The sequence below is a fragment of the Chelonoidis abingdonii genome, chromosome 13 (genome assembly GCF_003597395.2).
Source record: "Chelonoidis abingdonii isolate Lonesome George chromosome 13, CheloAbing_2.0, whole genome shotgun sequence".
Classification (NCBI taxonomy): domain Eukaryota; kingdom Metazoa; phylum Chordata; order Testudines; family Testudinidae; genus Chelonoidis; species Chelonoidis abingdonii.
The window spans coordinates 17,611,908-17,626,677 of record NC_133781.1 but is presented as its reverse complement, the minus strand read 5'-3'; the positions used below and the strand labels follow the sequence as shown (position 1 = coordinate 17,626,677).

The window sequence follows — 14,770 nt, the reverse complement described above, 5'->3', positions numbered from 1 at the left end:
GCCCGTCCTGGTTAATAGTTCCTCCATGAACTTATCTAGTTCTTTTTTCTTTTCTTTTCTTCTTTTTTTTTTTTAAGCCTATTATAGTCTTGGCCTTCACAACATCATCCTCTAGGAAGGAGATCCGTAGGTTGACTGTGCATTGTGTGAAGAAATACTTCCTTTTGTTTATTTTAAACCTGCTGCTTATTAATTTCATTTGGTGACCCCTAGTTCTTGTTATGAGAAGGAGTAAATAACTCTTCCTTATTTACTTTCGCCACACCGCTCATGGTTTTACAGACCGCCGTCGTATCCCCCTTTAGTCATCTCTTTTCCAAGCTGAAAAGTCCCAGTCTTATTAATCTCTCCTCATATGGCAGCCGTTTCATACCTCTAATTATTTTTGTTGCCATTTTCTGAACCTTTTCCAATTCCAATATCTTTTTCTTTTGAGATGGGACAACCACATCTGCATGCAGTATTGAAGATGTGGGCGTACCATGGACTTGTATAGAAGCAATATGATATGTTTGGTCTTATTACCTATCCCGTGCTTAATGATTCCCAACATTCTGTTCACTTTTTTGACTATTGCTGCATAGTGAGTGGATGTTTTCAGAGAACTATCCACACTGACTCGAAGATCTTTCTTGAGTGGTAACAACTAATTTGGACCCCATCATTTTCTATGTATGGTTGGAATTATGTTTTCCAAGGTGCATTACTTTGCATTTATCAACATTGAATTTCATCTGCCATTTTGTTGCCCAGTCTCCAAGTTTTGTAAGATCCTTTTGTAGCTCTTCGCAGTCTGCCTGGGACTTAACTATCTTGAGTAGTTTTATACCCTTGGCAAATGTTGCCACCTCACTGTTTACCCCTTTTTTTCCAGATAACTTACAAATATGTTGAACAGGACTGGTCCCAGTACAGACCCCTGGGGGACATGGCTATTTACCTCTTTCCATTCTGAAAACTGAGCATTTATTCCTACGTCTTATTTCCTATCCTTTTAACCAGCTACCAGTCCATGAGAGGACCTTCCTGCTTATCCCATGACAGCTTACTTGCCTTAAGAGCCTTTGGTGAGGGACCTTGTCAAAGGCTTTCTGAAAATCTAAGTACACTGAATCCACTAGATCCCCCTTGTCCACATTCTTGTTAATCCCCTCAGAGAATTGTAGTATGGTATGACTTCCCTTTACAAAAACCGTGTTGACTTTTCCCCCAACAAATTATGTTCGTCTATTTGTCTGACAATTTTGTTCTTTAATATAGTTTCAACCAATTTGCCCGGTACTGAAGTCAGGCTTACTGGCCTGTAATTTCTGGGATCACCTTGGGAGTCCTTTTTAAAAATTGGCATCACATTAGCTATCCTCCAGTCATTTGGTACAGATGCTGATTTAAATTACAAACTACAGTTAGTTCCTTCAGAGCTGTTGGGTGGCTAGCATCTGGTCCTGGTGACTTATTATTGTTCAGTTTTTCAGTTTGTTCCAAAACCTCGTTTAATGACACCTCAGTATGGGACAGTTCTTCAGATTTGTCACCTTAAAGGAACGGGAATCTCCCTCACGTCCTCAGCCATGAAGACCAATGCAAAGAATTAATTTAGTTTCTCCACAGTCATCCTTGAGTGCTTCTTTAGCATCTCGATTGTCCAGTGGTTGTTTAGCAGACTTCCTGCTTCTGATGTACTTAAATTTATTTTTTTGCTATTACGTTTCGAGTCTTTGATTAGTTGTTCAAATCCTTTTTTGGCCTTCCTAATTATATTTTTACACTTAATTTGCCAGTGTTTATGCTTCTTTCTATTTTCCTCACTAGGATTTAACTTTTACTTTTTAAAAGCTGCCTCTTTGTCTCTCACTACTTCTTTTTCTTTCTTGTTTCACCATGGTGGCACCTTTTTGGTTCTCATACTGAGTTTTTTAATATGGGGTATACATTTACATTGAGCCTCTATTATGGTGTCTTTAAAAAGTTTCTATGCAGCTTGCAAGGATTTCACTTTTGGCACTGTACCTTGCATCAAGAATTGCCTCTTCTCTTGTGGGTTCGAGGACTAGATGCTCCAAACAGCAGTCATATAAGGTCATTTAATCAACTTCACTGGCTAATGGAAATGAGCAGAGGTGGATTCAAAGTTTTGGCAACCTTGGTCAAGTGTTTGCTTGCTCCAATTGGTCTTTAATTGGTCTGTTTGGACAATCAATGAGAGCTGTTTTGGTCTTGTCTTTTTTTTTTTTTTTAACTGCTCTTAAACATGTGTATGCCACTGTATTTGGGACCATTGCTTGTGATACCAAGAGCCCTTACTTTGCACTCCTGTAGCTGAAGCTCTGCTAATGCTTTACAGACGCCAAACTCCTCAGAGGAAGATACTAATCTCATTTTAAAGGTGAGGAATCTGAGGCATGGAGGTTCAGTGACTTGTCCCAAATGCCACCGTGATCCAGGCTCTGCAACTAAACCAGAATGCAAGAGCCTTGGCTCAGGGCCCTTTGCTGTAACCCCTGGTTAGGTGCTGCTACTCTGAATAACTGATATATTCAAAAATTATTAAAACATCATGTGTGAAATGAATGGAATCAAATTTCACACAGGAACTATTTAAAGGCTTTCCTGCTATAGAGGTTCCTTTGTCTAAAACATTTTATCACTTAGCAAGTCTTGGTTGGCTGGTGTGTGGGTTTTTTTTTGGGGGGGGGGGGGGTTGGGACATAGAATTGAAGTGAACTTGCAGTGGATTTGCACAGACTTAATATAGCTTAAAAAGTAAAAGGCAGTGTCAGCTGGGTCTGCCCTGTCTTTTGATAAGTCACTAGAGACAGAGAAAGAGTCTGAGGAGTTCTTTCCTGTCTTGTTCGTTCTTCCTCGCTATCTACTACAGGGTGACACCTCAGAGTGTGCAGACTGTATAGAAGTCTCATATTGCAGTATGAAAACAGCCAGTTTTTCCCTATAGGTGGGTTTCCTCTGTGCTTTTCAGTGCTTTCATAACATGGGCCCAGCGACTTCCTCTCATATTTCTGATAAGTTCATTTTCTTCTCCGGAGCTGGGCAGTTTGCCTGGAGCCATGTGATAGAGCTGGCAAACAGGATATAACCATAGGAAATGGGCTCGTTTTGGGCTTTCTCCCGGGATTCTCCTTTTTCTTTTTTATTTTGTTGGGAAAGGAAATAAAACTTTGTACGTTCTCCCCCTCTCCCGCCCTCCCCCCCCCCCGCGCACACACACTTGGACTTTATTCTGTTTACCAGCTTCTCTAATGTAGCATATGTTACAACTGACAAACTTTGGTGGGTGAGAGGTGAAATTGCCATTTCTTTCTGCAGCTCACTCTTTGCTCTTAACTCCTCAAATCTGATGGATTTTAATATTTTGTCTGCCTCTATTGTAGGAATGACTGGGTCATCCAGCTAACTACATATACTGGAGCATGTGCATTGCCTGGAGATGAGAAGGGTTGAGAAATTAATCATAAACTCTTTCCTGTCTACATGTAGGTATTGTTCCCTCTTGCTTTGTTATGGCTGGTAGTGGAGATGAAGTGTTTGCATCCAGACTTTAGATCCTTTCTGCAGCAACTGCAGCAGAATGATACTGTTGCCTAAGCAGATTCTTTAATAAGAGACAGTTTCACTCCCCTCCACCCAGTGAATGAATTGTTGTAGAGAGAGGGGAAAAAATGTCCATTCACTTCTAGCTTTACCTACTTTCATGTGGGGTGAAACCTGCTGTAATGACCCTACCACCAATAGGCAAGTATCTTTGTATTGACCAAACACTGTACTAAAAACTTAGATTAAAGGTCGTCTTCTGCTAGGCAATATGTTCTGCTGAACCCTGTGGGTGGTCACAAGAGTTCCTGTAACTACTTTTCATCTCTTTACAAATGTACTTTTGTGTAAATAGCTGTCCCTGTAACAAATCAGTCTCTGCCAGCCCAATCTCCAGTATCCATCAGTGTGCTTTGAATCTGGACACTGAATTGCAGCAGTCAGTGGATTGGTTTAATTTAGTGTCTCTCCTGATGTGCAGCCATGCCAGCCTGTCAGTCAGCATGTTCTTGTTATGGCTGGGATTGAACCAGTGAGAACTGGCATCCATAGTTACACAAGGTCCCTGGCTTTGAAACTCTCTACCTCTCACTTCTCAGGGCACTGTACCCATTGTGATCTGCATATGTGGACTTGTTTTTACAGCTTTGTTCAGTAATCAGATACCAAGTTGATGAGCACTAAAGAAATGTCTAAATAAATCACAGATGGCATCATGCCTCAGGATGCGCAGGCTGGGAAAGGATAATAGCATTATCAAGGTGCATTTAAAATTATTATGGATGTGACCAAAGGCCATGATCAGGATCATGGTCCCATTATGCTGGGTGCTGTACAAACTAGTAGGAGGACACTATAAACTCTTTGGAATAGTCATGGACTAATTTTAGACAAGATGGAATGAGCGGATATAATAAATGAAAGGAGGGAGGATTTGATTAACAGAAGTAAGATCACGCTAATTATGTGAAAACTTGGTGCTTTTAACCCATTAGATCACTGGTCCCCAACTTTTTCTGGGTGGCAGGTGCCAGATGACGAGCCACCATGGCCAGCGGACAAGCATCCACCGAAAAGCGGCGTCAAGAGGCATCACCATTGAAATGCTGCCGAAGTAGCAACATCAAGAGGCATCACTTTTTGGCGGTGACGACTCTTGATGATGCCGTTTTTCAGCAGCATTTCGGCTGATGGTTCTCCACCAGCCAGTCCGCAGGTGCACATAGATGCCCTGGCAGGCGCCATGGCACCCACGGGCACTGTGTTGGGGACCACTGCATTAGATTATTTTAATAGATGCTAATCAGCAGTGGTGGGAAACTAGAGAGAGTTTGTGGGTCTGGCTTGGTTGAAATAGCATGAGAGAGGAGAAACCCAAGCTGGGGAATTGGACAATCCAATTTCACAACTTGGATCTTGGATCCCAAGTCCCTCTAGCCATTACATGCTTTCCTTCCCCACAAGGCAGTTATATTCCCTCTCTTCCCTGCCCCCTTCGCCTTCTGCATGATTAAAATGCACTCCTAATAATTTATGCCACTGCTGCTGTGAAGTTGATGATAGCTCTTGCCAAAGGGTACTAATCCTAACCTCAGTATCTGCTGTGTTCCACAGTGTGGGTGTGAGCTTTGTACTGGTTTTATGGATTTTGTTTCGGGAAGGATTTTGCAAGCGTTGTAAATAAGTCCATTCTTTCCATCCAATAAAATGGACTTTTTTTGATAAATCTTCTGAAGCTTAAATTCTTCAGTGTCAGCTTCATATTGTTTTCATTTCCTTCCTATGTTTTAATCTCTGTTCCCACTGAGGGGATTGCTGTTGAGTTTTGCAGTGGGACCTGATGGCAGGCTGCGTTCTTGTGTTTTTTTAACCTTCCATAGTGTGGACACACCCTGCAGTTTTGTTGGACTGAATCTCTTACTAACGGTCCATATCTTGCCACAGTAGGATGAGGAGTTTAACTAGAATACGTTGCTTTCATGTTGCAATTTTTACATGTAACAAGCAGAAACAGTGCCTGTCCTTCCTCAACAGGTATGAATCTATCTTGATAGTTCAGTTTAATAATAAATACAACCGCTGGGCTGCCAGAGGGAGTGTCTCATTGCCCAAGGCTTGAAAAAGACACTTGCCTACTTGCTTAACAATAGTAAATGGGAAACTTTTTCTGAATGCTAGCAGAACAGCAATACTGAAACTTAAATAACAGCTGAAGTCAGTCATTGGTGAAAATAATAGTCTTGTAAGTCTCACTAAACTGCTCTGGAACACGCGGACCAGAAATCATATGGCTTGTTATGCATAAGATCGGTCTAGAGATCTTAGAAATGTAGGTGATCGGAGGTCCCTAAAATCTGACTTTTATATTTCCTTGCTCTGCATCTCCGTCCACCTGCACCAGATGCTGACCATTAGCAGCATCTCAGTAAGATTTATTCTCACCTTCACTACTGTTCAGAAGCTGTAAGCAACAGTAGTGAAACTGACCAGTCTCGCTAATGTCATGGTGTGTGCCACTGCTTGGAGTAGCTGTGAACAAGTAACATGTTGATTGAGGGATGACCAGCAGGAAGGAATAGATGGCAATGAGGAGCTGACCTTCCCAGTAGGGGAGATGAGGGAGAGAATTGTGGGGTACACCTTCCTTGAGAAGGGTGAGAGGAGAGCGATGGGAAGGGTCTCCCCTTCTAATGGGAGAAGAAGCAAGATGGACTATTTTACACTAGTATTCCCTCTGTTCTGAGCACCAGTGGCACTGCAGTAGTGCAAGCTTTGTCTTCAAACAGGAGGTTTTCTCCAAGATCTGCCTTTAATATAAACCTTAGTAAGCAGAGATTGTGCTTCTTTCTCTCTCAGTGGGTCTCTTCAGCCACAGCCATGGCTGCCATAAAACCAATTGAGTAAATTCTTTACATCTCAGGGGCACATATCCGTGGTCTCTTGAGACTGAAAGACGCATACTAATACTACATCATAGTGAATATATTCACTCTGGCCATCACAAAATGAGGTGGGGGGGAAAGCCCCTTTATTTTACACTTTTTATCCTGGCAGTTTTCACGTAATAGCTTGCAATATCCAATCGAACAAAAGCCTTTCTATTAGGCTTGGGATATGAAGGAACAAGAGGTCAGCTATTTTTTTCTGTAGCTTGTCTGAGTTTTATACCTCCCTGGTGATGGAGATAAACTGCTGCTTATTTAGCTAACAGTGATCTCTGGATTGATTTTTCATTAGTGTGACCAACCCAGTGTCCAGAAAGACTTTGACCACAGACGTAAATGTAGGTACCCTCCCACACAGCGTTCCAGAGCTCAAGGTTGTGAAAAGAATGCAGTACTGGCGCTCAGTCAACTCCAAGTTAAACGCTGGGGGTGAAATCCAAGCCCTGTTGACTTCAGTGAGCGCTCCCCATGGGAACATGGTCACTATGCACAATTTCTCACAGATGTCCGACTTATTGACTTAAAATACACATTCCTTGATGAAATTACAGCATCATAAGTATCTTGCTTGATTCTGGACGCAACCAGTGCACAGTGTTCCTTGACTAGCCTCAGTGATACTCAGATCTCAGTGGTTAAGGAGCCAAATTAGTGGTCAACATGACCCACAAAAGCCACAGTAGTGTGAATTCATTGTTACATTACAAAGAGCCACAGGAGACACATTAAAGAGCCACTTGTGGCTCATAAGCCACAGAATGAATATCACTGAGCTACCTTGTACTTTTCCAATGCTTTATGTACATAGTACCATGAATGATTCTGATGCCTTATGTAAACAGATAAGATCCCTTATCCCTTTTCCTCCACTTTACAGTCAAAATATCTTCCTTTTGGTAAATGCTCTGGAAAACTTGTTAGTCAGTGTCAAGAAATGGATATTCTTTTTCACTTACCACACTAAAGTTTGGCAACCCTTCACTTTTATATTGTGCCTCTTTACATTATTCCTCAGAGCTTTCCCTCTGTCACCTTTTAACTTGGTCTGGGATCAGATCCATAGCACATTTAAATTTTAAGAAAAACAGTTAACAGTACTTAAACGCCCTCACCTCTGCTTCATGTGTTGAAGGCTATGCTAAACTCAAGGGGAAGCATTTAGAGTAAAGCCTTTGTTTATGGGAAGTCCCATGAACGCTAATGGCAGTTATGTCTAAGGCTATGTCTGCGCTGTAGTGGCATAGCTACGGCGCTATAGCTGTACTGCTGTAACCTCGTAGCATCGATGCAGACTATAGCAATGGAAGGGGCTTTTCCATCACTGTAGAAATTCCACCTCCCTGAGTGACAGTAACTAGGCTGATGGAAGAATGCTTCCCAATCTAGCTGCCTCTACACTCAGGTGTGCGTCAGCGTGGCTATGATGCTCAGAGGTGTAGATTTTTCATACCCCTGTGCCTTGTACCTTTTTGTCAACTTATATTTAAGTATAGGCCAGACCTTAATGCTACATGGACCTTTTGAGAAGTTAGGAGTTCTGTGCTCCCAGGAGGTGCTGGTGGATGTGGACAGTCCGAGTTCCAATCTCTTTACCATTATCTAAGGCCTTGTTTACGCTAGCGGGGTATGGCGACCTAAGTTATAATCCTCCAGCTACTTGAATAACTTAACTGGAGTCGACATGGCTTAGGTCGATTTACCGCGGTGTCTTCACTGTACAGTGTTGACGGGAAATGCTCTGCCATCGACTTATCTTACTCCTAGGGAGCAGGTATGCTGGAGTCAACCGGAGAGCACTCTGCCGTCGATTTAGCAGGTCTTCACTAGACCCACTAAGTCAACTCCCGCTGCATCAATTGCAGCAGCATCGATCTCCCCGGTAGCGAAGACAAGTCTTTAGGGCTTGTCTACATGTGGAATTTTTCTGGGTTAGCTCTGTGTGTGGACTCATATACTGGAAGAGAGAAAAAGTGGCTTTTTCTGAATTCATTTAACACACTTTGGAAGAAGATTAAGATAGGTCTGCAAAAGATGCGTTTATTCTGTAATAAATGTCCCCACATGGAGTTATTCTGGAATAGCTACAACATTCCAGAATAACTTTCACGTGTAGACAAGTCCTTACTGTATGACCTTGGGAAAGGTGTTGAAATTCTATTTTCTCATGTACTACATAGGGATACTTCTTGCCTGGTGCAAAGGATGTTGAGGATTACTAGATGAACAACACTCGGCGCAAGTAGGGGCTAAGAACCAGTCTTTCATTTTCATGGCAAGCCATTTGTAAAGTTTGAAATGAGGGACTTAATGAAAGATTGTTTAGGTGCCTTCAGCTTAATTAATCATGGAACAGCAGGTATACCTCATTCATCAGTAAGCAAAATTCATATCCTCTGGGCAGAGGGTGTGGTTATGATTCCTTAGAACTTGTTTTCTTCACTGTGCCTGTTTAGAGTTTCTGATGTCTAGGCTGTGCCATGAGAATGTGAAGACTGTACTTGTGATGTGACTGCAATTATGGGTAGTCTGGAGATGATGGCGTCATGCATGTCTTGTACAGATAGCTCCTTTGGTTAAATATAGATCTACCAAGTTTTAGGGATCCATTTTGTATAAACCGTTGTAAATGGGAAAGACTCTTTCCTTCTAGGAACTGTAGAGTACAAGCCAAGATAAAGAAATATTTACCTCCCAGAAATCAATACTTTATTTGTGATTTTGGAATTTCATAGAATCACACCGATCCTGTTCGGAGCTAATTTATTTGTGATATGTTGCACTTCTTAAAAATCAATTTTTGATGCTTAAACAAGAATGTTACCAAGAGGAATTTCAGTCATCCAGTTACTACTGTTAAGACTATTGTCTGCTCTTTCCTGAGGCCTGGCCTGAACTACAGGGTTAGGTCAACATAAGCTGCTTTGCATCGACCTAGCTGTGGAAGTGTCTTCACCTAAATTTGGCTCCTGTCAGTGTAAGTGCCTCTCTATACCTATTGAGTAACACCACTTCCCTGAGCAGCATAAAATCACGGTCAGTGTAATTAGGCTAACACAGGAGCCATCCTACAATGCCTCACACTGACAATACAATTAATACAAGCGCTCCTAGTGAGAATGCGCACTGCCGACCCAAGGAGCCAAGTGTGAACACACACAAGCTATTGAATTTGGGATGGATCACTTGGTGATTACCTGTTCTGTTCATTTCCTGTATATTCCCTGTCCATATACAAAATGGATCCCTAACACTTGGTAGATATATATTTAACCAAAGGAGCTAGCTGTAGAAGACATGCATGAAGCACCTGACATGGGTCACTGTTGGAAGACAGGATACTGGACTAGATGAACCATTAGTCTAACCCACTATGGCTGTTCTTATGTTAAGTAGTTAGATCCACATAATTTTTGTAGTGTAGACAATGCCCTCAGTTTCAGATTTACCATTGCAGGGATTGCTCCAGATGATTTAAAAGTGACCTGCAAATAGTGTTTTGAAAATCCAGTAACTTTACCGGTATGTGGTGAATGCCCTTCTTAGTATGGTTATTCACTTAAAACCATGATAATCATAGACTTTAAGGTCAGAAGGAACCATTGTGATAGTAAGTGAGTGGCCTGCTGAATGCTTTCTTTGTCTGGTTATTTGGGAAAGTTACTGCATTTCTAAAAGCTGTTGAATTTCTGACCATTTCCTTTGTTACCTTTTTAAGTATGTTCATAGCAGTATAATTCATTCCAGTGGGATCTTCTCGCATCAATCTGTGTACCGCTCTCGTTTACTCATTAATGTCATCTAGGTATTCCTTCTGGAAAAACAAGGAGAGGTCAGAACTCTAGATAAAGGGTAGGGACAATAGGTACTTACTGAAGTAGTCCTCTTTCCCCAGAGGTGTCCCCTCAGAAGAAAAGAACTATCAAATAACTACCTCACTATGGGTGGAGTGAAAAGTAGTTTTTCCCCCATAAAGATGTTAAGGTTTGAATTTGTGTATTTAGTGTCCTAGATATCGGGGTGAAAAGAGAGATTATGTATATAGTAAGATCTGTTAGGCTGTGTAATATGTCTCAAGCACTCTCTCTCTCCTGGGAGACTGATTAAGCCGCCCTAGGAAAAATCCTGCATTGGTTGGAGGGGAAGGACCCAATAATTCTCTTCCATATCTGTAACTGTATGAACTTACTTTTTTCATAGTCTAGTCTGTTGTGGTCATTCTTGGTATGTGAATATTTCACATTTAATGAATTTGCCCTCACAGCAATCCTATGAGGTAGGGAAGAATTATCCCCATTTTACAGATGGGTTGTTGAGGCACACACAGTTAGTGATTTACCCACAGTCTCACACTGTTAGGAATACAGGGAATAGACCCCCACATCACCTGAGTCCCAGTCCAGTGCTTTAACATGAAGACAATGTCCCTCCTCTCAGTGGATATTTAAAATTACTTGCTGGGAAATTTCCTGCAGACTTTTAAGTATCTATTTTTAATTTTCTCTTGAATGTCATTTTCTGTCAAAAGGCTTTTAAATGGCCTGAGAGAATAGGTGGTAGCATACTGGCATCTAGAAACTACAGTGTGGGCACATTAACTATGTATAGGAAGATCAGTACTATCGAAGACACAATAGTCCAGTCCACTTCAGTTCCACATAAAAGGACAAGACTGGTTCCTAGCCAGCTGGCTAGCAGGCACATGTGTTCCTCCATGTACCTCATTTTTTAAAATAGCCTCAGCCTTATGTTTCTATGACCCGAATGTACTCACAGCCACAATGCTTTTAAATGAAAGGCGGTAAATATCACTGCACTTCATTTAGTTCTACAAAAGGAATGCTGGGTTTTTGATCCCGAAGGCACTGAATACCCCTGGGAATTAGTGATTTTTATAATGCCAGCCTGAATTTGGCACAGCAAATGCCCAAATTAGCTTACTGACCTCTCCTTCTCTTCCCCTCACCCAGCATAAAAAGCCCCTCCTTATTGAAATATAGTGGTGAAAGTTTGGTTGCTAAGCAACAAGGAGGCAGCATTGTGTTCATTTCAAGTTGAATGAATAGCTTCAGTGTTCTGAGGAATTTTGGACACAGAGCCCAATGAATCGTGAAGGGCTTTTTTTGGGAAGAGGGAGGTGGTTAGAATACTGTTGCCATGGCTGCTTCAGAGCCCTTCTCATCTGGGGAGAATTGTGTAAGAACTAGTCATTTTCCTGGGACTTTCGAAGTGTTATGATGCTTGCTTCCAAACTTGGCTCTGGATAATCTTTAATCACATTTGACCACCCTTTTCCATAATCCCCTTCTCTTGTATAAATCCATACTGCCAAATTCTGCTCTTATATGTATGTACATGTAGGTTCAAAATAACTTCACGTGAGTGTAACCATGAACAGTTTGGCCCATGGTCTTATCACTACTTCTGCTTCACAGTTCTCTCAAATGAGCAGTATTTCCTGTTGTGAAGAATAACTCTTGCTTTCAGTATAGCCACTCATATCTGGTGCCCCTGAGGCGCACTATCAGCAAAGATAATGAACTGATATTGCTTCTGAGCCTCTCTCTCTTCTGGTGTTTGGATATTACTATTCTGTAGTGCTGATCACACTGCTGGGAGAACCTTGTCAAAAGACTGATAGACGAGCAGTTTGTTCTCCATTTGACTACTTTCCCCTTTTTCATGGAGCTCTCACTGACATCTTGGACAGCACTGAGGTCTACCAAACAATTTATATGGGATCTTGTTTCTATTTATGTCCCATTAAGGGAATTCTAATATTGAATTCTGAATTGTGAGTGAATAAAAAGGCTCCCTAATAAAAGGAGGACACTCTGGCTATGCGCAATTGGCTAAGTGTATTGTATGTTGTAGGGGTGGTGGGAAGCACTGAGTATTATCCACTGTCAGTGGTCAAGTACCAGTCTCGATGAATCAATGATCTTTTGATCCAGTTTGGTCAATCCTTAAGACCTGATCCTCCTTCCCACCCCCAGGTGTGTTGAGCACCATGACTGTCACTGAAGTTACTGGGCGCTGAGAATGCTCAGTGCTCATAAAAATCAAGCCTTAATTCCTAGATGAAATAGTCTTTGCAAGAATAGAAAGCATCCTGTAAGAGGGTTTGATGACTTGATGGCTCTCGTGATGTCAGTAGTTTTGCTGAAAAGGATCTGTAGGTTATAGTGGATCACATACTGAATAAGTAAACAATGTGGTGCAGTTGCAGAAAAGACCAATATCATTTGTAGGTGTATTAGCAGGCGTGTGGAATGTAATTGTCCCACTCTTCTTGGCATTGGTTAGGCCTCAGTTGGAATATCTGTTCACTTCTGGATATCACACTTTTTAAGAAATGTATGAACAGATTGGAGAGAGTCCAGAGAAGAACAACAAAAATGATGAAAACTTTAGAAAATCTGACCTATGAGGAAAGGTTAAAAATACTGGGCATCTTTAGTCTTGAAAAAGAGAGACTGAGAAGGGGACCTGAGAAGTCTTCAAATACGTTAAGGGCTGTTATAAAGAGGACAGTGATCAATTGTTCTCCATATCCTCTGAAGGCAAGACAAGAATAATGGGCTTGGTCAGCAGCAAGGGAGATTTAGATTAGGAAAAAATTTCTGATTATAAGTTTAGTTAAGTTCTGGAATACGCTTCCCATGGAGGTTGTAGAATCCCTATGACTGGAGGTTTGTAAGAACAGGTTGAACAAACACTGTCGGGGATGACCATCTAGGTTTACTTGATCCTGCTTCAGCACGAGAGGCTGGACTTGATGACTTCTTGAGATTCCTTCTAGTCCTGCATTTCATGATTCTCGGGGCAAGCATTGTCTTATGTTTAATATTTTACATTCCGTTCTTCCTTTTTAATCTTTATTTAGGTGTTCTGAGAGCTAATATATACATTTGTGTAGCCCATGATTTTAGTGCGTGACCTATCTTGCTAACATTGTTATATTTTCCTCCCTCAGGAGTTCTCAGAACTGGAGAAGAGAGATCCCCAGGAGCTAGTTGGTAAGTTCACATAATGCTATATATTTTAAAATATACATGCGAACTATCTCTTTGGGCTTCTCTCTCCACTAATGAAGATCATCTTGGATCCCTTCTGTTCATGCAGTTTTTAAGTCTTCTCCTCTGTGCTCATTTTCATCTCAATGGAATATTTTCAGTGATTTCATCTACCGTGCTAATGATTGTTTGGCTTGAACTTCGGAAGGGAGACAACCATGCCTAAAATGTGTGCAAATATTTTTATGTGCATCTAAATATAGGGGAAACACAAAGGTCATTTTAAACTCATCTGGAAAACCAGTAATGATTTTGTCAAGGCAGCCTCTTTCAGAACCTTCATAATGGGGGAAGGGGAGAGACTTAAGGAAATTGTTGATGAGGCCTTTTTCAGTAACACTACTGCTAGTTTTATTTTCTATTTAAAGCAGGGATATATTGTGACATATGGGTTCCGTTTGTAGCCATTATGCTAAAGCAGGAATCCCTAGGCCCTGTAGTGTAAGTCGACATTGCAAAACTGGCATGGAAACTTACCAACCTAAATACAGAATCTATTCTTCCATCTTTATCATGAGCAATAGGATGGTGGGGCAGAATCTCATCTCTTACTTGCCTATGAGACAATTAGCCTAGACAAACAGACCTTTTGCAGAATTCTAACTATCCCTCGCTGCTTAAAGGACCACTTTTGTACCTGCGATTGCTACTACACCGTCACAGTAGTGAGTTTGCTTATGATGATGATAGTTAGTAAAATGGTAAATTGAAGAATTCAAGGTGGTAGAGGGAGTGCTTTGCTGTGAATATTACACACTGACCTAACAGCATATATCTGAGCTATCAGTCCTCATCCTCAGAGGAAACCTGCACAACACCTTGAAAAAATGTGCCTGGGAGCTTAAATACAGAACTTTGCTAGACACTAGAAATGATGCACTGAACAGACACTGAATTTATGGCTTATTACAAAATCTGTAAACCAACAACACTCTCCTTCCCCCATTGCTTGCCTCCCTCCCCTGCCTTCCTTTCCTCTCTGACTGGAGGGGTGTTAATGAGCCATTTTACCTTGAATGATCCCTTGAAATGTGTTAACTGCTTATGCTAAACAATCTGTTCCACCTTGTGTATAGCTGTGACACTTTGAGGCTATGGCCTTTTCTACACTACCAAGTTTTGTCGACAAAAGTGATGTTAACGCTCAGAAGTCGACATAATAAAAATCGGAATCTCATGTTCACACTCGTTCCCTCTGTCAGC

General features: G+C 41.4%; 1 protein-coding gene across 3 annotated transcripts in view; it reads left to right on the top strand.

The window, feature by feature from the left end:
• SAP30BP (SAP30 binding protein) overlaps window positions 1-14,770 on the top strand; it is a 53,265-nt gene that overhangs the window by 20,516 nt on the left and 17,979 nt on the right. For all 3 annotated transcript variants that reach the window (XM_032792912.2, XM_032792913.2, XM_032792910.2), the window contains one exon: window positions 13,468-13,510. In XM_032792912.2, the coding sequence (XP_032648803.1) occupies window positions 13,468-13,510 (43 nt within the window). The remainder of the gene's footprint in view (window positions 1-13,467; window positions 13,511-14,770) is intronic.